The 22,095-nt window shown below is 41.1% G+C and overlaps 1 protein-coding gene across 4 annotated transcripts in view; it reads left to right on the top strand.

Annotated features, from left to right (window-relative positions):
• myo6a (myosin VIa) overlaps window positions 1-22,095 on the top strand; it is a 125,128-nt gene that overhangs the window by 20,295 nt on the left and 82,738 nt on the right. For all 4 annotated transcript variants that reach the window (XM_055232425.1, XM_055232424.1, XM_055232423.1 and 1 more), the window contains exons 9-14: window positions 1,421-1,585; window positions 2,441-2,521; window positions 8,005-8,185; window positions 10,807-10,951; window positions 17,186-17,343; window positions 17,616-17,707. In XM_055232425.1, coding sequence (XP_055088400.1) covers window positions 1,421-1,585; window positions 2,441-2,521; window positions 8,005-8,185; window positions 10,807-10,951; window positions 17,186-17,343; window positions 17,616-17,707 — 822 coding nt within the window. The remainder of the gene's footprint in view (window positions 1-1,420; window positions 1,586-2,440; window positions 2,522-8,004; window positions 8,186-10,806; window positions 10,952-17,185; window positions 17,344-17,615; window positions 17,708-22,095) is intronic.

Below are 22,095 nucleotides of genomic sequence, written 5' to 3' on the forward strand. Positions count from 1 at the left end.
AGGCAGGACAGTCTAGTACAAATGCTAGGCATTCTCTTACTGAAATAAGCAGAGATGTCCCTAAAACAGATGTTGCTTGGATGGCAGCATATGTAGCTCCTAAACCTGTATGTACCTTTCACATTAATGGAGCCTTCAGAGATGTGCAAGTTTCCCATGGGCACTAACACACCCCCAGACCATCACAGAGGCACTAACACACCCCCAGACCATCACAGAGGCACTAACACACCCCCGGACCATCACAGAGGCACTAACACACCCCCAGACCATCACAGAGGCTTTTGAACTTTGTGCTGATAACAATCCGGATTGTCCTTTTCCTCTTTGGCCTGCAGGACATGACATCCATGATTTCCAAAAACAATTTGAAATGTGGACTCATCAGGCCACAGCACACTTTTCCACTTTGGTCAGTCCATCTCAGGTGAGCTCGGGCCCAGAAAAGCTGGTGGTGTTTCTGGGTGTTGTTGATATTTGGCTTTGGCTTTGCCTGGTACAGTTTTAACCTGCACTTGGTGATGTAGAGATGAACTGTGTTAACTGACAATGGTTTCCTGAAGTGTTCCTGAGCCCGTGTGGGAATATCCTTTACACATTCATGTCTGTTTTTAATACAGTAACACCTGAAGGGTCGAAGGTCATGGACATTCAGTGTTTGTTTTCGGTGTTGCTGTTTATGTGCAGAGATTTCTCCAGATTCTCTGAATCTTTTGATGATATTATGAACCGTAGATGATGAAATCGTTAAATTCCTTGCATTTGCACATTGAGAAATGTTGTTCTTAGACTGTTGGACTATTTGCTCACGGTGCTGTTCACAAAGTGGGGACCCTCGCTCCATCCTTTGTGAATGACTGAGCCCTTCAGAGATGCTCCTTTTATACCCAATCATGACACTCACCTGTTTCCAGTTAATCCGTTCAATGTGGAATGTTCCAAACAGGATGGATTTTAAACATTCCTCAACTTTCCCATTCTTTTGTTGCCCCTGTCTCTGCTTTATTGGAACATGTTGCAGACATCAAATTGAAAATGAGTGAATATTTGCATAAAAACAATAAGGTTTATCAGTTTGAACATTAAATATCACGTCTTTGTAGTTTGTTCAGTTCAATATGGGTTGAAAAGGATTTGCTAATCATTGTATTCTGTATTTTTTTTAAGTTTTACACAGCATCCCAACTTCATTGGAATTAGGATTTTAATAGTACCACAGTGAAACTCTATGAAGGTAAACAAGTTTAATGCCATACTGTGGAACATTCCATGGAGACAAGCAGGTGTTAGGACCTCCACCAAAAAAGTTAATGCATCTTTACTGAACCATTTGCACAGTGATCTGAACTGAAATGTCTGGCTTATGGACACAGAGACAGGACTCAAATCACTGACTTTCTGATTGATCCTCTCTCCTCAGAATGCGGTGGTGGGCGGGTTCGTGTCCCACTACCTCCTGGAGAAGTCCCGGATCTGCACTCAGAGCCAAGAGGAGAGGAACTACCACATCTTCTACAGACTGTGTGCTGGAGCTCCAGAGGAGATGAGGGAGAAGCTCCATCTGAAGGCTCCTGATACCTTCAGGGTAAGACCGGGACTAGACCAGCATCAGGGCTGAACCAGGGCTGAACCAGGGTTGAACCAGGACTAGGACTTGACCAGGACTAAACCAGTTTCCATGTCCTTGTGTTACTATGGCAGAGTGGTTATCCTGTGTCCTTGTGGGTTAGACACCCTGTGTGTGGGTTAGACTGCTGATTTCTGTGAAGGCCAAACAGCTGTAGAATGTGCTGGTGACTCAAGAGGTTGGTGCAGGTCTGTAGAGTTTAATATAAATAGAAAATAACAGAACAGAGCTGCGTGGGCACGGCTCTTTTACCAGAGGGTTTTAAGAGCAGCATACAACAAGCATGATGATGGACTAGAGCAGGGCTGGAGCAGGGCTGGAGCAGGGCTGGAGCAGGGCTGGAGCAGGGCTGGAGCAGGGCTGGAGCAGGGCTGGAGCAGGGCTGGAGCAGGGCTGGAGCAGGGCTGGAGCAGGGCTGGAGCAGGGCTGGAGCAGGGCTGGAGCAGGGCTGGAGCAGGGCTGGAGCAGGGCTGGAGCAGGGCTGGAGCAGGGCTGGAGCAGGGCTGGAGCAGGGCTGGAGCAGGGCTGGAGCAGGGCTGGAGCAGGGCTGGAGCAGGGCTGGAGCAGGGCTGGAGCAGGGCTGGAGCAGGGCTGGAGCATCCTGTGCACTGATGGCAGAGGAGTTAGTGGTTCACAGTGTGAGGTCTAGTGTCAGAGAATGATCAAATGTCTCTGGAAGTATGCAAGTTCCCAAGATAAGATTGGGAACAAAAAATGCTGCCCGCCCCCTCCCCAGACACTTCTCTGTGCTGTACTGTGGGCTGGTCTTATATAGTTTAAACTTAAATAATTGTTGTTTGTTTTCTGTTTCAGTATCTGAACAAAGGCTGCACCCGATTCTTTGCCTCCAAAGACACCGACAAACAGATCCCCCAGAACCGCAAGAGCCCCGAGGTGAGTGCCGGAAGGGCATCTGACACACAGACAGGGCATCTGACACATCTGACACAGACAGGGCATCTGACACACAGACAGGGCATCTGACACATCCAACAGTATCTGACTCACTACAGGAGGAGAGGAAGGCCTCAGACACACAGGGATAAAGGAAGACGGTAGGGCATCTGACACACAGGAGGAGACTGGGAGGGTATCTGACACAGGCTTTGAGAGCAGAATGATGTTTTGACACAGATTAGACCCTCTGAGTTTGACAGTTCATCAGAAACTTCATCAGATTCAAAACAGAAAATCCAAAAGTTTAAATTTGTTTTTTTTAAAAGAGGGTCTGGAGAAACATGAGTGAGAGCTGAGACTGAAACGAGTCTTTACTGGAGTCATATATTTGGACCTCAGGCTTCACAAATACTTTGACTAACATGACTGGTTTTGTTCTAATTTGGACACAAATTGAAATCACAATCTAAAACCACATAAAAGTTAATATACAGGTGAGACTAGGTTTGATTACAAATCCTGCCTAGTCTTTTCTAGTTTTGTAGTTTATAAGTAGCAGATGTGAAGAGGTAATTCCATAACTGTTACCTTACAACCATAATGTATACAAGGGCCAAAACATGTCTAAATGACACTATATTTCTAATTAGACTAAAGACAACAGCTTTATTTAGTGAAATCCAGGTTTAAAGTGCCAGTTTTTGAGCCCTAAACTGTGTCTGTATTTTGAATTTTTGTGCTGATGACACAGGCAGTAGGATTCTGTTTTATAGCTCACAAATCCTTCCTGGATTCTTGACTTTTCTTCACAAACTGCTACTTCACTGATGTAAATTTAGCACAGGTTGTATCCACTAAACCAAGTCACAGTTAGAACAATACATCAGTCTGTCAGATGCTTTAAAAATGTGCTGACTGGACCTCTGGTTGAAAACTGCACCTTCCTGTTTAAGGTACGTCTGTACTTTTTACAGGTACTGTAAAAAGGTGATATTTTGAGATAGTTAGTGCATTCAAATTATATATCATTCTATAAAAAAAAAACGTTTCCAAAGACACAGAAAACAATACAAAACAGCACCAGTTAGCACTAGTTCCAAAACAAAAGCACCAGTCAAATTACATTAAACCAGCCCTGTTCTTCAAACTGGACTTTTCAGATGTTTAACCATGTTCTAGTTGTTTCTTCTCATTGAGCCTCTGAGGTTGTATGCAAGTGATTCATTGTTTGAGTAATCTTTAATCGCTTATTTTCAAAGTGCCATTTTGCCGATCTACCCCGTTTTTGACATATGCACTTCCTTCTCCAGTTTTATTTTCTTAATCGGTAATACTTGTAAGATTCAGCAAGGTCGCATAGTCATTTTGGTACAAATTAAAAAAAAAGTGCTGCTCTAGTGTGATGTGCAGCTGTCCATAGGGGGCGCAAACAGCATGCGGTGCTTTGCTGTGATGACGTTTACGATGACGTCACCTCCCATTGGACACCGCAGTTTTATAACGAGGAAGTCAGTGGACTTGTTTCTTTTATTGAGATGTTTTAAAAGAATATTGTGATTTAAAATGTGTAAATTATAACAATGATCCACGAGTGTCACAGATTATAACTATAGAGACACAAGCACATTAGGACTCATTCAAGGAAAAACCGTAAAACCTTTTAATAACACTATACGGTACGGATATCTGGGAAATCTCTCTTGGGGGAGGGGGGCTTCTACATGTAACTCTATGGTGGAAAGTTCAGCAGTTATCATGAGCCTCTTTTCCACTGGAACGGTTCGCTTGTGGTCACCTTACAGTGGGTCAGTTTGGTGCGACTCCCTCCAGGCGAGTTGCATTTCCACGCTCAGGCACGGCTGAAATTGAATAAATTAATTATTCGGGCTAGGATATATATATATATATATATATATATATATATATATATATATATATATATATATATATATATATATATATATATATAGCTATATATTGCTATAACTGGAAAATACGGTGGTTTATCACAAGGTCAAGTCAGCGTTTGGTGAGAGATTATTATTATTTCATGTTTATATCAGCTTTTTGTTGTTTTGAGTCTGTGTTCATGTCTCAGATAAAGTGACCCATACTGTGCTGGTGCCCTCTGGGAACTAGTACCCTTCAGGGTCCTCTTCGGATCCCTCAGACGGGGCGGTATGGTTCACTTTAGACAGTGGGGACACACTGGCCCGAACTAATCCACCCCAAAGTGAACCAGTGGAAACAAGGCTCTGGGGACACAAGGCAAACTTTAGCAAACACTGCCAAAAAAGTTGAGTTAAGAGACAAAACTGAACATTTTGAAAAACTGTATAACTGTATTTAAACATCACATTTTCATTTTCCTGTGATCAATCTAAGCATTCATGGTCCTGTTTAGGAGTTTGATTTTATATAAAAAGGTGAGAGTGACTCACTGAAAAACTGTTGGCTAATGGTAGCTACCTTGTGGCTGTAATGCTGTTTCAGATAAATAAAGATCAGATTAAAGTCTAATTTGAGTAACAGAGCTTCAGACAGAACAGTGCCTACAGTTAGCATCACACCCCCAGGACATTTTGGTGAGCTGTAAAGTATCAATAAAGCCTACACAGGTCAAATGACCAAATTAACTGCAAGAGCGGGATTCAAACCTTGAACCATTTGGTTAGAAGCCAACTGCCTCACCATCGCTCTCCTGTATGTGACCCTGGTGTTCTCTGCTTCAGAGAGAACAGAGCGAATGTTCTAAAGAGACGAGAACATCAGAACTGCACAGAGGCATTGCTGAAGGACACACCACTTCTCGTCTGGGGGCGGGACTTAACATTCTACTACAACCATGGCAACCCACTTTTAAAGAGTGTTTTACTATTGGTGAATTTCAGATTGTAGAGTGAGATGATGTTGTTCTCTCAGATGGCTCAGACACAGTTCTATTGATTACACTGGACTTTACCATAAAATATACAAAAGGCAAATGCACAAATGTTGAACCTGATCATTTCTATTAGAGACTGGAGCCAAGAACTCACTCACAACTCACATCTGAGTTTGAACAGTTAAAGTGAGTCTTGTTCAATCTGTGTTAAATATGATTGGAATATAGATGTGGGAATGTCATCTGAAACTCAGATTCACCTGAGCTGACAGGTCTAAAAAACAGATTTTTGACCAGACAAAGTGAATTTAGAGCTGAAATAACAAAAACACATCTGGCTTTACTCTGACTTTCTGTGGATGCATCAGAGGCTCATTACCCCCAAATAACAGACTTTGTGTCAAAGGTCATGCAGTCCAATGTGGATTTTTGTCAATATATTTTTTCATACTCAAGTTAAAGAGGGGTATGCTGCAAACTCTTTTTTGTTGTATCTCTCTCCCATGTCCCCCATCAAAAACATGAAGAGGTTTTAGATGTGATCCATGTATGTTTGAGTAATCTCCTTGGCCCTATTCAAACCCTCCTTGCGGTTAGCAGTACAAACCTGTACAAGGCTCCACCCATAAGCCTACACCACCCATGTTCGACATGGGTGATGCAGGCAATTCTCCATAAATATACAAAAACATGATACAAAACTGTACACAGCAATTTGACAAACCTGACGTGATGTGCAGTAGTTTCATTATTGAGATGCAGCTGAGTGTGTTGTGATAGTGCTCTGAAGGGGGAGAAAGTTAGCACAGAGAGCAAAGGGAGGGGAGACTCAGAGAATCAAAATGAAAGTGAAACTTATAAAACATGTGAATACTTTGTTTTGGGTGAATTTAGCATTTTCAAAACAATAAAAGGAAACATTGTGATCTAAATATGTTATTCAAATATCCATTCTTTAATAGAAGTAAATAGCTCCCCTTTATTAGATCACAAAAATCCTGTCCATGTCTCTGAACCTTAATATCAGCTGTAATCACATCTGATGATGAAATGGACGCTCTCTTTCAGGGAAACACACACACACACCCACACACACACTATCATTATTTTGTCTCAAAATCAAGATATGAACATTAATAACAGACAAATCCCCAAGGTCACTCCTGCAAGCGTTAGCAACAGGTTTTATTGACAGCGTTGCTAAGCTGCGGGGTGTTACGTTCAACACCCTTGCTCCTGATTGGCTCTTTGGTTGCTATGATACTCAGAATTCCAAATATGGAACTGTGCTCCAGATTAGCTGACTATGTTCACATGTATATGTATCTTCTCGTATGTTCTTGTGTGTTGTATGTTCTTCTCATGTATGTTCTTGTCTTCTCGTATGTTCTTCTCATGTATGTTCTTGTGTCTTCTCGTATGTTCTTGTGTGTTGTATGTTCTTCTCATGTATGTTCTTGTGTCTTCTCGTATGTTCTTGTGTGTTGTATGTTCTTCTCATGTATGTTCTTGTGTCTTCTCGTATGTTCTTGTGTGTTCTTGTATGTTCTTGTGTCATCTTGTATGTTCTTGTGTGTTCTCGTATGTTCTTTCGTGTTCTTGTATGTTCTTCTCATGTATGTTCTTGTATGTTCTTCTCATGCATGTTCTTGTATGTTCTTCTCATGTATGTTCTTGTGTGTTCTTGTATGTTCTTCTCATGCATGTTCTTGTGTGTTCTTGTATGTTCTTCTCATGTATGTTCTTGTGTGTTCTTGTATGTTCTTCTCATGTATGTTCTTGTGTCTTCTCGTATGTTCTTGTGTGTTCTTGTATGCTCTTCTCATGTATGTTCTTGTGTCTTCTCATATGTTCTTGTGTGTTCTTGTATGTTCTTCTCATGTATGTTCTTGTGTGTTCTTGTATGTTCTTCTCATGTATGTTCTTGTGTCTTCTCGAATGTTCTTGTGTGTTCTTGTATGTTCTTCTCATGTATGTTCTTGTGTGTTCTTGTATGTTCTTCTCATGTATGTTCTTGTGTCTTCTCGTATGTTCTTGTGTGTTCTTGTATGCTCTTCTCATGTATGTTCTTGTGTCTTCTCATATGTTCTTGTGTGTTCTTGTATGTTCTTCTCATGTATGTTCTTGTGTGTTCTTGTATGTTCTTCTCATGTATGTTCTTGTGTCTTCTCGAATGTTCTTGTGTGTTCTTGTATGTTCTTCCCATGTTCTTGTGTGTTCTTGTATGTTCTTCTCATATGTTCTTGTGTGTTTTTGTGTGTTCTTGTATGTTCTTTCGTGTTCTTGTGTGTTCTTGTATGTTCTTTCGTGTTCTTGTATGTTCTTATGTATGTTCTTGTGTCTTCTCGAATGTTCTTGTGTGTTCTTGTATGTTCTTGTGTGTTCTTGTATGTTCTTCTCATGTTCTTGTGTGCTTGTATGTTCTTGTATGTTTTTGTATGTTCTTGTGTGTTCTTGTATGTTCTTTCGTGTTCTTGTATGTTCTTATGTATGTTCTTGTGTCTTCTCGTATGTTCTTGTGTCTTCTCGTATGTTCTTGTGTCTTCTTGTATGTTCTTCTCATGTATGTTCTTGTGTGTTCTCGTATATTCTTTAGCACGTAAAAAGTGGCCCTCTGAAGGACCCTCTCCTCGATGACCGTCTGGACTTCAGTCGAATGAGCGATGCCATGAAGAAGATCGGTCTGGACCAATCAGAGAAACTTGATCTGTTCAGGACTGTGGCCGGGGTCATGCACCTGGGCAACATCGACTTCGAGGAGGCGGGGAGTACGTCAGGTGTGTACAACTACTGCTACTGCTACTGCCACCCCCCACCCCCCTTGCCCCCCATCCAGACCTGGTGGTGTAGACCTGGCTTAGACCTGGTTTAGACTTGCTTTAATTCTGGTTTAGAACTGGTTAGGCCTGTTTAGGCCTGATTTAGACCTGATTTAGACCTGGTTTAGACCTGGTTTAGACCTGGTTTAGACCTGGTTTAGACCTTATTTAGACCTTATTTAGACCTGATTTAGACCTGATTTAGACCTAATTTAGACCTGATTTAGACCTGATTTAGACCTGATTTAGACCTGATTTAGACCTGGTTTAGACCTGGTTTAGTCCTGGTTTAGACCTGTTTTAGTCCTGTTTTAGTCCTGGTTTAGTCCTGGTTTAGTCCTGGTTTAGACCTGATTTAGACCTGTTTTAGTCCTGTTTTAGTCCTGGTTTAGACCTGGTTTAGACCTGGTTCTCTGTGTGTGGTTACACTGTGTGAGAGTTTGTCCTTCAGACTTTTACATTTAACAAAAAATAAGAAAAACCTGATAAACGTTTCCATGGCGACTGTGTGATAACAGCACTCTCATGATTCCTCTACGATTCACTTAAAACGATTCCTTTCCAACGATTCTTCTTAAAACGATTCCTTCTCATTTCAAACAGACTTTCTTAATATGAATTTTACAGGGTTTCTTCAGGGAGGGCATCTGGGTTTCTGGAGGTCTGGAGATTCTAACAAGAGTCAGTCTTGATTCAGGCACAGTTTGGACGAGTCAAATCCTGCTTTAGTCTTAGTTTAGTTCTTATTTAGTCTTGGTTTAGTGCTGAGTAAATTCAGGCTTGTAATGTTGCATGTCTTTACCCTGTGTCTTGTCTGTCAGGCTAATGTCACCATGTTAACCTAATGACAGACTCGCATAAACATATTTCCCCCTGGTCCTTTTCCTTCAGCCTCCAAATATAAATGGACATAGCTAATGATTGGATTAATAGGTGACCAATGATGCGCCCTTTCCCACAGGTTGCTTTTGCTTGCGTTAGCAACAGGTTGATTGACAGCCTCCTTATTAAGTCCCGGCTCCCTGCTAAACCAGCGGTGTGGGTGGCAAGGGACGTTACCGTCAACAGCCTCGCTCCTGATTGGCTCTTTCAATTCGCCCTCGTATTTCCAATTATAATGCTTGGTTCCAGATTAGCTGCTATAACTCCCTTGATGAACTTTATTTGGAGCCTAACTCTGTGGGTAATGTCAAACTCACTTAGGCTGTGTTCCCCTGCCCCTAACCCCTCCCTCACTACACAGCCCGCGCTCTATAGCGGACTCTATAGAGCCTCTTTCACAGAGCAATTCAGACACACAGCTCACTACTTTGGGGTCATGTGACTCTGCCGTCTGGGTGAAGAAAATCTCAAGGCTAAACTCTTATAAAACTTGATTTGTGTCATAAATAATGATCAGATTGGACTGACAAAAGCCTTTATCAACATACATGTTAATGTCAGGATGGATCTCACATAAACTGACTAGATTTTTAATATCTTGTTTTATCTGAGATGTGGAAGTTATTGCTCTGTTAACAGATCGAACAAAGCTAAATGACTTACACTGGCAACTTTACACAGCACTGGTTTATTTGAGAGTGTTTCATTCATAATCAGGATCAACAGTGTGACAGAGCTTCTATCTGCTTCATTCAGTTGTGTTGTGTCCAGTTAAAGATCTGTTGCCATGCTATTTTTCAAAAACACTCGTCTATGACCGATCTAGTGACCAGTGCTGGACACTATTTTTCAAGGTGTATTGTGGGAAATTTTGAGTGCATTGTTTTCTCACTCACTGGACATTCAGACAGCACTATAAGTATGTGACCCCCGTAGGGAATAGTATGGACATTTGGACACAGCCTTAGTCCACTTCTTTATACAGTCTGTGGCTCTCACATATTGCCTTTATCCCTGTGTTCTGTCTCTCAGGCTCGTGCTCGTGCCATAGACTGTACAGTTCTCTGGACATGGCTAATCTGTGAGCCGCCACGTTTCAAATAGGAAGTAATTATCTGCGCGCTTCAAGATGCATCGACTGGCTCTAATTTACTTTACATTTGAAAATTGTGGCCCTTCTCTCTGACCACTCTGACCTTAAAATGTTGGTATTAACCCGCTCAACGTGATCCTGTTTTTTTTTTATTTATTTATTGTATCTGTAAATCAAGATATGAGCATTAATAACAGACAAATCAGGGGCCTTCTTTCCCCGAGGTCCCTCCCATTAGCGTTACAACAGCTTTGATTTACAGCATTGCAAAGCACCCACTCTGTACTAGACCAGCATTGTGGACAGGAAGGGGCGTTACCTTCAACAGCCTCACTCTTGATTGGCTCTTTGGTTGCTATGATACTCAGCCTCCCTATAACTGCTAGCCTTGATGTCCTGTGGCTTGAGCCAAGCGCTATGGGTGACGTCATAATCTCTTATTCCACTTCTTTATACAGTTTATGGCTCTAACATGTTATATTTCTCCCTGTGTTTTTTCTCACAGGCTCCTCTGGTCTAACTTGTCATATTTTTCCCTGTGTTTTGTCTTTCAGGCTCCTCTGATCTAACATGTCGTATTTTTTACCTGTGTTTTGTCTCTCAGGCGGCTGTGCCATCAGGAACCAGTGCTCTGAGTCGGTGCAGTTCTGTGCTGAGCTTCTAGGTTTGGAGCAGGACGACCTCAGGGTCAGTCTTACCTCCAGAGTCATGCTGACCACAGCAGGGGGCGCTAAAGGGACCGTCATCAAGTGAGTGCTGTGTGTCAGATGCCCTCCCTGTGTGTTTGAGGCCCTCCCTGTGTGTCAGATGCCCTCCCTGTATGTGAAATGTCCTCCCTGTGTGTCTATGTGGTCTTATTCTGTGTAAAAACTGCTAACCCTGTAGTTGAGACCTCTATAAACATGTTCTAAAATGCATGGAATTCTTGAATTAGTTGAAAGTTCCGATTTCACTTTATCTCAAATACCCTGGACAGGTTTAAAATACGACCCTCACATTTAAAAAGCCACTGCTCTTCCACTTATGCCCTCCAGGGGGCGCCACTGCCCCACATCTCAGGTTAATGTGAAGTTTGTCCTCAAATGTCTCCTACAGGAATAAACCAGGACTGAAGCAGAACTGAACCAAAACTAAACCAGGTCTAAACCGTGACTAAAGCAGGACTAAAGCAGGACTGAACCAGGACTGAACCAGGACTGGACCAGATCTAAACCAGGTCTAAACCAGGTCTAAACCAGGTCTAAACCAGGTCTAAACCAGGACTGGGCTGCACCCGGACTGGACCAGGACTAGACCAGGACTAGACCAGGACTAGACCAGGACTAGACCAGGACTAGACCAGGACTAGACCAGGACTAGTCCAGGACTAGTCCCAGACTAGTCCAGGACTAATCCAGAACTAATCCAGGACTAAGGGAAGCTTTTTGTTGTCATTCATTTGTTTGGATAGCTCAGGTCCTGTACTCATTATTATAAATCGTAAAATCGATTTGCCGTGACAACGCTATTCAGGATGGAGGAGAAGAGGAGGGAGGAGGGAGGAGGGAAAGAGGAGAGGGAAGGAGAGGAGGAGGCGAGCGATGATAAAGGGAGGAGAGGGAAAGGAGCAAGAGGAAAGGAGACAAGGAGTGGAAGCAGAGAAAGAGAAGAGGAGAGAGGGAGGAAGAAGAGAGGAGTAGAGAGAGTGAAGAAGAAAAATGAGGACACTAGGAGAGAGAGTAGACAGGAAGATAGAAAGGTGAGGAGAGAGAGGCGAAGAGAGAGAGAGATGAGGAGGAGTAGTGTATGTCATTCACATGCTGTTGTGTGGCCCTGAGCTTATCCTACAGATGTTTGTGAATATGTCCCTGGTTAGAGCTTTAATTACGCCATCATCTTTGACCTGTGTTCCTCATCACTGCTCCACTGACCTGGTTCAGACCTGGTTCAGTCTTGTTTTAGTCCTACTTTATTCCCGTTTTAGGTCCTGTTTAGTTCTGGTTTAGACCTGCTAAACTCCATATGCTGCCTTGGCATGGCTCTGTCCTGGACTCGTCTCAGCTCCATTAGCTAACTCTAACAGCATTGCTAACAGCACCATTAACGGCCATTACCTGCGTGCTAACAGATGGACAGCGTCTGGTTAGCCAATCCCAACCTGAGGTTGTACATAACACACTAATATGGGCGGGTACCAGGACTAGACCAGGACTAGACAAGGACATATGCAGGTTAACAGAAGCACAGATGTGTTTGACTCTTTTTTCTGATCTTGATATTCTGGACATCTTTGAAAAGCTCAATCTTTCAGAGTGTAGACTTTTGTATTTGTTCTCAAACTGTAGCAGCTTTGTCACATTTTAGATTCAGTGTTTGGAGCTGGAACAGGAGAAAACATCATTACTGCCAGTGACACTCACTCACCTGTAACATTCTGCATAAAATCTACAGGAGGATGGGAGGGCATCTGACACTCAGGGATACAGGAGGATGGGAGGGCATCTGACACACTGCTGTGCTTTTGAAGTAGCATTGAAAATGAAATAATGAAAAAAATATCAATTAAGATTAACATCAATATTCAACCAGAAAGTAATGCGCAAGACTATAAACCTGGTTCAGTCCTGGTCTTTAGTCCTGGTCTTTAGTCCTGGTCTTTAGTCCTGGTCTTTAGTCCTGGTCTCTAGTCCTGGTCTTTAGTCCTGGTCTTTAGTCCTGGTCTTTAGTCCTGGTCTCTAGTCCTGGTCTCTAGTCCTGGTCTCTAGTCCTGGTCTCTAGTCCTGGTCTCTAGTCCTGGTCTCTAGTCCTGGTCTTTAGTCCTGGTCTTTAGTCCTGGTCTTTAGTCCTGGTCTTTAGTCCTGGTCTCTAGTCCTGGTCTTTAGTCCTGGTCTTTAGTCCTGGTCTCTAGTCCTGGTCTCTAGTCCTGGTCTCTAGTCCTGGTCTCTAGTCCTGGTCTCTAGTCCTGGTCTCTAGTCCTGGTCTCTAGTCCTGGTCTTTAGTCCTGGTCTTTAGTCCTGGTCTTTAGTCCTGGTCTTTAGACTCTCTCTGAGGACGTTGAATCGACTCAAGTTCAGAGAATTAACTCGCAAACGATTTTGCAATTAGACCTGAGTCCCTCCCCGATCTATATCAGTGCAGAGGAGCGGGGAGTCTGGCCGGGCCTAGACCTGGTCTGGATCTGGTTTGGAACTGGTTTAGTCTTGATTTAGTCCTCATTTGATCCTGGTTTAGTTCTAGTTCAGAATCAGAGGTGGAGAAAATACAAATGAACAACTCTGATCTAAAATTGTGTTTTATATATATATATATATATAGACAGGTGCATACTTTTACACAGGGGGACAGGTGCACACCTTTTACATTTTTTGCATTTCGCCAAATGGTTGGAGAAAGAATTGTCAAAATGTTGTTTGGTCTAGTTCTGGTTCAGTCCTGGTTTAGTCCTTGTTTAGTCCTGGTTCAGACGTTGTCCAGTCCTGGTTTAGTCCTTGTAGACTTAAGGCAGTATTTGTGATGATAGTTTTAGTCTGTGGGTTGGGTCCATCTGTTGCAGAAGCTGGAGTCTGGGTTCAACAGACGCCCACTTCCATCTCACACAAACACACTGAACCCGGACTAAACCAGGACTGAACCTGGACTAAACCAGGACTAAACTAGGACTAAACCAGAGCTAAACCAGGACTACAGTAGTCCCTTGTTTATCGCGGGAGTTACGTCCTAAAAATAACCCACAATAGGTGAAGTAGCCAGCTTTATTTTTTACAATTTTTTTATATGTTTTGCAGCTGTAAAATCCCTCACCACACACTTAATGCCTGTGTGAGAAAAGTGTATAAACATTTTCTCACATTTCTCTCTTGTTTAAACACTCTCAAAGTTCAAACCCTCGTATATTATAGCCCTCTTCCTCGATGATCACTTGTTCACGTGACTCTGCTCCAGCGGTATCCACAGAGGCATCTCTCCGTGCAGAGAAACACTTTTAAGTCCAAAGCATTTCGAAATTTGTCAATGGAGAACATTTTATCGACATTGTGGGTTTTGTTGGGGAGAAAACTTGCAAACATACAGCACTTCAGAGTCACACTGTGATTCAACATTTATGTAAATTTGTCTGAAGACATTCTGTACTGTACAGGAGACACGGCAGAGAGGAGACTGATGGACAATGGTCTACAGTCCCTTAGACCAGTGGTCCCCAACCACCGGGCCGTGGACCTGTACCGGTCCGTGGATCAATTAGTACCGGGCCACCGGCCGTCCAAGAAATAGTTAATTATTTCCGTTGTATTTATTATCTGAGTCTGAACAATCGTTTTTTTTTAAAAAAACTTTTATTTTGAAAAATGACCGTATTCTCTCGGTTACATTTCCGTCACTTGAGCGCCGACAACTTAACCCACAAATTAGCAAAATGAGTAAAAAACAGACGTCTTTGGAAAGTTTCTTTTCGAAGGGGAAAAGGCCCAGTGAAGAGACAGAAAAAGAGCCAACTTCCAAGTAAAAGAAAGATTTTAACAGACAATACCAGGAGTTCTACTTGAACTATGGATTTATCGCGACAGGTGATTCCCACAGACCAAGCCCGCTCTGCATAATATACGGCGGCCAGCTCTGTAATGAGGCAATGAAGCCTTCAAAACTGTAGTTTAGCTCTGGCCTCGTCACGGTGGAGCTGCTTTTCCTCAGAGCTGCTCCATTTTCAGTCCAAAACCCTGTGACTCAGAGATGCCTCCTGAACACATGTCCTTCTGTTCAACACCACGACCTCTGTGAAACCAGGAAGCACCCAAGAGTCAGGACTGGAGTCGTACAGCTACATGCACAGGGGTATTTACTTCTATGGGGTATTAAAGAGGGGGTATTTGACTTCTATGGGGCATATCATCAGGATTGTCAAGTTGCTGTGTACAGTTTTGTATCATGTTTTTGTATATATTGTCGTGCAGGTGGGCGGGGCCTTCTACAGGCTTCTACCGCTAAGTCTAAGGAGAGTTTGAATAAGGCACAGAAAAGATCACTGGATGTTTTTGATAAGGGAACAGCATTAGAACATTGGAGCAATATCCAAAAAAATCCATTTTGCAGAATGCCCCATCTTTTAGCAGAGCTGGATAGTACTGTATTTTCCATCGCTCTGGAGGATAAGTCGCACCAGCCAAAAAATGCGTAATAATGAAGAAAAAAACATATATAAGTCGCACTGGACTATAAGTCACTTTAATTGGGGAAATTTATTTTATAGAATCCAAAACTAAGAACAGACATTTTATCTTTAAAGGCAAGTTATAATAATGACAATAAATGTTGAACAACAGGCTGAATATCAGTACAGCACGCTAAAGTAACACATTTATATTTATTCAGCTACATGAACCAGACGTGTGTTCAGCAAGAATTGAACACATGTCTGGTTTGTTAACATAAGATATTAACAGTTAATCAAATAAAAGCATAAAAAAGATAACAATTTACTCTGGATCTCACTCCAAATCACTAAATCCATGGGATTCTTCATCCTCGATGTAGCTTCTGAAGTAGATGAAGTGCCGCTTCCTCTTCTGCATGGCTGTCATACTGGTACAAGCCTAGAGTGTCAAATTATTTATATTATATATTCTAATAATTTCACATATAAGTCACATCTGAGTATAAGTCGCACCCCCGGACAAACTATGAAAGAAAGTGTGACTAATAGTCCAGAAAATACGGTACTCAGTTACATTCACTTGAGTAATTTTTTAAAGAAATTGTACTTTTCTAGCAGCATACTTTTACTCCAATTTGAATAGAAGTAACAGTAATAGTAAAATGTACCAGTACTCTTACTGAAGTACTATATTGTTATTATTATTGTATTTGTCTCTGCAGGACTGCCTCACTGGTGTTTTTGTGATTAGACAGTTTCATTTTTGGCGCTGTCTTCTTCGTTATGATTTAATGAAACGGCTCCAGACGAACAGCAGAAATGTGCCCATGTTTTATTTCTGTTCTTCTCTTTGCAAAATTGGAGCTCATAAAAACATCCGTAATATTTATAGCAGAGAGGTCACACTTAAACCTCAAGGTTGTTGGTTCTATCCCCTTTCCCCCTCAGTGTACATCATAGCTGTGTCTTAAACAGTGTTGTCACGATACTAAAATGGTCAAACTTTATTTCAATACAGAGGAATAGAGTTCTGATACCCCAATGATAAAAACACTCTTTAGACAATGTACTGTGATTTTCACGACATTAAATGGTAGTACAGTTGTCCCTCACTATATCGTGTTTCACCTTTCCTGGTCTTGCTGTTTTGCGGATTTCTTTTAGTGCAATTTGCATGCTTTTTTTTTTTGTTTTTTTTTTTACAGTGTATGAGCGTGCACTGTGTTCTGCGTCCTGATTGGCTAAGATACTGTAGACCATTGTCCATCAGTCTCCTCCATACCGTGTCTCCTGTACAGTACAGATGTGTTCAGACAAATTTACATGAATGTTGGATCGAAACTACAGTGGAGCGGCACCGGGATGAAGAGGCACAGGAGTCAGAGGAACTGTGAAATACACCAATCTATCAATGAATTAAATAAGAGAGAAATGTGAAAAAATGTTAATGCCTGTGTGTACAAAGTGTGTGGTGAGGGGTTTACAGCTTTAAAACATGTATAATCATTGTAAAAAATAAAGCTGACTACTTTGCGGATTTCGCCTATTATTTTAGGACATAAATGAGGGACCACTGTAATTCCAGAGGAGGGCACCTTTGTGGAGTTTCTAAACAAAGTTGTTTTTTTGATTAGATTGTTTCCATCTCAGGAGAGCTCATTGTTAACCCGCCCATGAGCATTCACTCCTGAGAGACTGAAACCTCAAGACTCATCCAAGACTTCCCTGCATTTCAGAACACTGTAGAGAGTAAAACCCCATGGAGGCACAGGGAGGGCATCTGACACAAGGAGGGCATCTGACACAGAATAACACCTTTTGATTGTTCCCTTCTTTAACCCCCTCTGTGCTCTAGAGTGCCCCTGAAGGTGGAGCAGGCGAACAGCGCCCGTGATGCCCTGGCTAAAGCCATCTACAGCCGTCTGTTTGACCATGTGGTGACCCGGGTCAACGAGTGCTTCCCCTTCGACTCGTCCGCTAACTTCATCGGCGTGCTGGACATCGCCGGCTTCGGTCAGTGACACTAATTTATTCTGACGACTCTCTGACTTCAGTCTGGTCTGCAAAGGCTCAGAGCTGCAGATGTTTCATGTGTCGATCTAAAACAAACTTTAACTGAAATGATCTAAGGCTAAAGTCGACCGTCACATCTGAACTGTTTGTGGACAGTAGAATACTGAGAATATGGTCAAGCTAACGGACTAGCATGACTGATGCAGATTTGGTAACTGACTCAATTTGGGAATCACTCTCTTGTTTTGACGTCCATCTTGTGTGTTTCCCAGAATATTTTGAGCACAACAGTTTTGAACAGTTCTGCATCAACTACTGCAACGAGAAACTACAACAGTTCTTCAACGAGAGGATCCTGAAAGAGGTGAGACGAGAACGACTTAAACCTAAGACAGAAAAGGACTAAGCCAGGGCTAAACTAGGGCTAAACTAGGGCTAAACTAGGGCTAAACCCGGACTAAACCCGGACTAAACCCGGACTAAACCCGGACTAAACCCGGACTAAACCCGGACTAAACCCGGACTAAACCCGGTATAAACTACGTCTAAACTGGCACTAAACTGGCCCAAAACCAGGACTAAATCAGGACTAAACCAAGACTCCTCAGGGCCTTACTCCTGGTGTAGCTGCAGTCTTCTTGCTCTGATAAAAAACTGCTTCTTTTGAGGAAACCTTTGATTTTCTGTGAACAGCAAGTTTTTTTGCTTTATCTCCAGCAGTTTAATTTTCACCTCCATCACCTCTGCTCCTTTTCGCTAATCTAAAACTACAAACACCTTCAAAATAAGAGCCAATCTAACACACACTCTTTTTAAATAAGCTTGTCTCACACACCTTCACTAAAAGAGCTGATGTAACACACACGCACACTCCATCACCTCAGCTCCTCTGCACTCATCTAACACACGCACTCTTTCAAAATAAGAGCTTGTCTCACACACACACACACACACACACACACACACACACACGCACGCACGCACCTCTTCACTGTAAGAGCTGATCTAACACACGCACACTCCATTACCTCAGCTCATGTAACACACACTCTTTCAAAATAAGAACTGCTCTAACACATACATTTTCAAAATAAGAGCCAATCTATCACATACACATCTCCATCACCTCGGCTCCTCTGTGCTAAAACTAGACACCTTCACAATAAGAGCTCATCTAACGCACACGTGCTTTCAAAATGTTCAAAATGCACATTTTTGAATGTGTTTTGCACATGGTTTTGAATCCGTGTTTTGCATGCTTCTGTGGATTCAAAAGTGTGCAAAACACGGATTCAAAACCATGTGCAAAATTTTGAAAATAAGAGCTGATGTAGCACACACACTTCCACCAAACCTCAACGGCCCCTGACCGTGGTCGAGGGTCAAGTTATTTGCATGTTTTGCACATATTTCTTGAATCCTTCCTGTTCCTGTCACACAGTTCATTCACTCGTGTTTGTCGCTCGCTCCTAAGAATTTTTATCTGGGTCAGCTGACCACTCATCTTGGATCATGGATCCTGTTGTTAAGGTACAGATGAGTCCAAAACATGACTCACTGCCTCTTGTACTATGGAGACAACTCTTAAGTTTGATTGACTCAAACAAGCTGACTGCAAACAGCTGATTGCCGCTATCACTGGATGTGCTACAGTAATCGACAATATGCCACCAAAAAGAAGCCCAACACCAGAGGAGTTTGAGGAAATCAAAGCCTCCCTCGATTACCTGCCTGGGCAGATGATGCTGTCAGAGAGCAGCAGACAGAGCTCCTGACTCTGCTGGAGCTGGTAAACAAACTGCACATCCAGAGTGAAGAAAAGGACTGGTGCATTGAGGATCTGGAGCGGCGAGGGGACAAGCTACAACAATATACTTGAGTATATAAGTATATATACTGGATAGGGTTGTACCTGGAGCACATCGAGGCCTGTCACCTACTGCCCTCAAAGAACCATGAAAGAACAGCCTCATAATGAAGTTTGTGAATCGAAAAAGCAAAATGGCTCTGCTAAAACAAGGTCGTAAGCTGAAAGGAAAGTTTTCATAAATGAAAAAGAAATGCTGACACAGCAAAAAAGGCCAGATAACGCAAAAAGCTGCAAAGAACACACCTAGGTAACACATTATAGGATTTTTATTCAACTAAACGGGACCTCAGAGGAAGTTAAAGTGTTGGTGGTGAGAAAGAAAGAACTGGACAAATACAACTAACATGAGTGGACAAAATAAACTAACACACAACTTATGGACAATATGAACAAAAGGCCTACATCAAATACATCTACACCATCGAACAGCAATGAACTGGACATGCTGCAGAGAATCCTCCATCACAAACAAATGGAACTGGAAACTTTTAAATACATGGAGTCCAACACAATCTATCTGAAATTGACCCAGATAACAATTTTCTCTCTACTTTTGATACAAACTGTAATTATGTTACTCAAGAATAATATAACAATAACATAAACTTTGTGGAGAAACTGTCAGAGATAGATTTGAATAGCAGGAGCATATATAATCATTTCAGTTCTGTCAAAGAGTATCTGCAGCACTTCGATGGAGTATTATCATAGACTATATATACACTCTGTATACTGTCTATGGAGTACTACCATAGACTATATATACACTCTGTATACTCTCTATGGAGTATTACCATAGACTATATATACACTCTGTATACTCTCTATGGAGTATTACCATAGACTATATATACACTCTGTATACTGTCTATGGAGTATTACCATAGACTGTACATGTACACTGTGCCTTATATTGTCTATGGCTGTTACAGAAACCTGAATTAAGACTGAGATGTACAATTTTGTCTAGATGATTATGACTTAAGATATATGAACAGAAGTAAAATGGGAGGCGTGGTTGCCTTATTCATCCATACGTGTGTATCATTTAGCATGTTACACATCTGTCACTTTCAATAGATCAAACAATGGAATGTTTAACTGTCGAGATTCATAATGACAAGAAGAAAAATATGATTGTAAGTCGCGTGTATCGTTTGGCTCAAATATTGAAGCTTTTACTGAATGTGGAGAAATTGTTTTCTACTGTTGACCAAAATCTATTATTTATCTGTGACTTCAACATCGGCCTTCTGATTCCAACTAGACAAAAGGCAGCATTTATATCTCTGTATAATAAACACTGTCCAGTAAAAGAATATTGTAAAAACAGCAAACCAGCAAAAAGACCTTGGCTTACCAAAGGAATATTAAATTCTTGTAAAGTAAAAAAAAATAAAAAATTGTTTATCAAACTAAAAACTAAAGATGCTGATCAAAGATACAAGACAAATAAAAATAAATGACCAGATATAATTAGAACTGACAAACAGTTATATTATAAAAGAAAAGTATATGAAAATAAAAACAATATAAAGAGAACCTGGGACACTAAATAAACAGGAATCAACAAAAGCTCTGTGTCCCACTTATTTTGATGATAGAAATGTGGATAATCACAGCATGAAAAATATAGTTAACGGTCTTAATCATTTTTTTGTAAATATTGACCCAGAGCTGTCTGCTGAAATCCCAGACCCAACTGCAACGATAATGAGGAACTCGTACTCATTTTTTCTCTCAGCAGCCAATGAACAAGAAGTCAAATATGTTCAAAAAATGTAAAAATAAATGTTCCACAAACTTTCATGATATCAACATGTCATTGGTTAAAAAAGTCATACATAACAATGTAAAACCTCTAACCCGTATTTAGAATTTATCTCTTATGTCAGTCTGTCTGTTTCCCAAGTAAAATGAAAATTACAAGTGATACCACTACTCACAAATGGAAAAAAAACAACACAAATTATAGACCAATTTCACTGCTGCCTCAGTAAAAAAAAAAAATCATTAATTTCTTGTCTAGAAAAGTTTGTTAACAATATGGGGTTATATGGGGTTCAATTACTAATGCTCCACTAAGCATTATTCTTATTGCAAAAACGAGCAGTGCGGATCATTCACAAGGTTGTTTTTTTAGAACATACTCACGATCTTTTCATCCAGTCCAAAGTATTAAAATGTTCCGACCTTGTCAGATATACTGTAATTATATTATTGAAAGGTTTCAATAAGTTATTACAGTGTAATGTGCAAAAGTGTTTCGCTCTTAAAGACAGAACTTATGGAACTGATAGAAATTTTATACTACCTAATGTTTGAACCACTCGTAAAAGTTTGTATGTGACTGTGTGTGGGGTGAATGCTCTGGATTTACAACAAAAGCAATGCTAAAGTATTCATAAATGTAAGTCTGGTCTGATACAGAGAGAGACCAGTTTAAATATAAAGTCATACTGCACTTTCTCTGCATCACTGTTGGTTCTACTTCATGCTCATTGTTTCCTTTCCATTGTTGTTGTCTTGTTCTTTACATTGTTGATCTGTTCAAAAAATGTAAAAATAAATGTTCCACAAACTTTCATGATATCAACATGTCATTGGTTAAAAAAGTCATACATAACAATGTAAAACCTCTAACCCGTATTTAGAATTGATCTCTTATGTCAGTCTGTCTGTTTCCCAAGTAAAATGAAAATTACAAGTGATACCACTACTCACAAATGGAAAAAAAAAAAACACAAATTATAGACCAATTTCACTGCTGCCTCAGTAAAAAAAAAATCATTAATTTCTTGTCTAGAAAAGTTTGTTAACAATATGGGGTTATATGGGGTTCAATTACTAATGCTCCACTAAGAATTATTCTTATTGCAAAA

This window comes from Periophthalmus magnuspinnatus, chromosome 24 (genome assembly GCF_009829125.3).
Source record: "Periophthalmus magnuspinnatus isolate fPerMag1 chromosome 24, fPerMag1.2.pri, whole genome shotgun sequence".
In the NCBI taxonomy this organism is placed as follows: domain Eukaryota; kingdom Metazoa; phylum Chordata; class Actinopteri; order Gobiiformes; family Gobiidae; genus Periophthalmus; species Periophthalmus magnuspinnatus.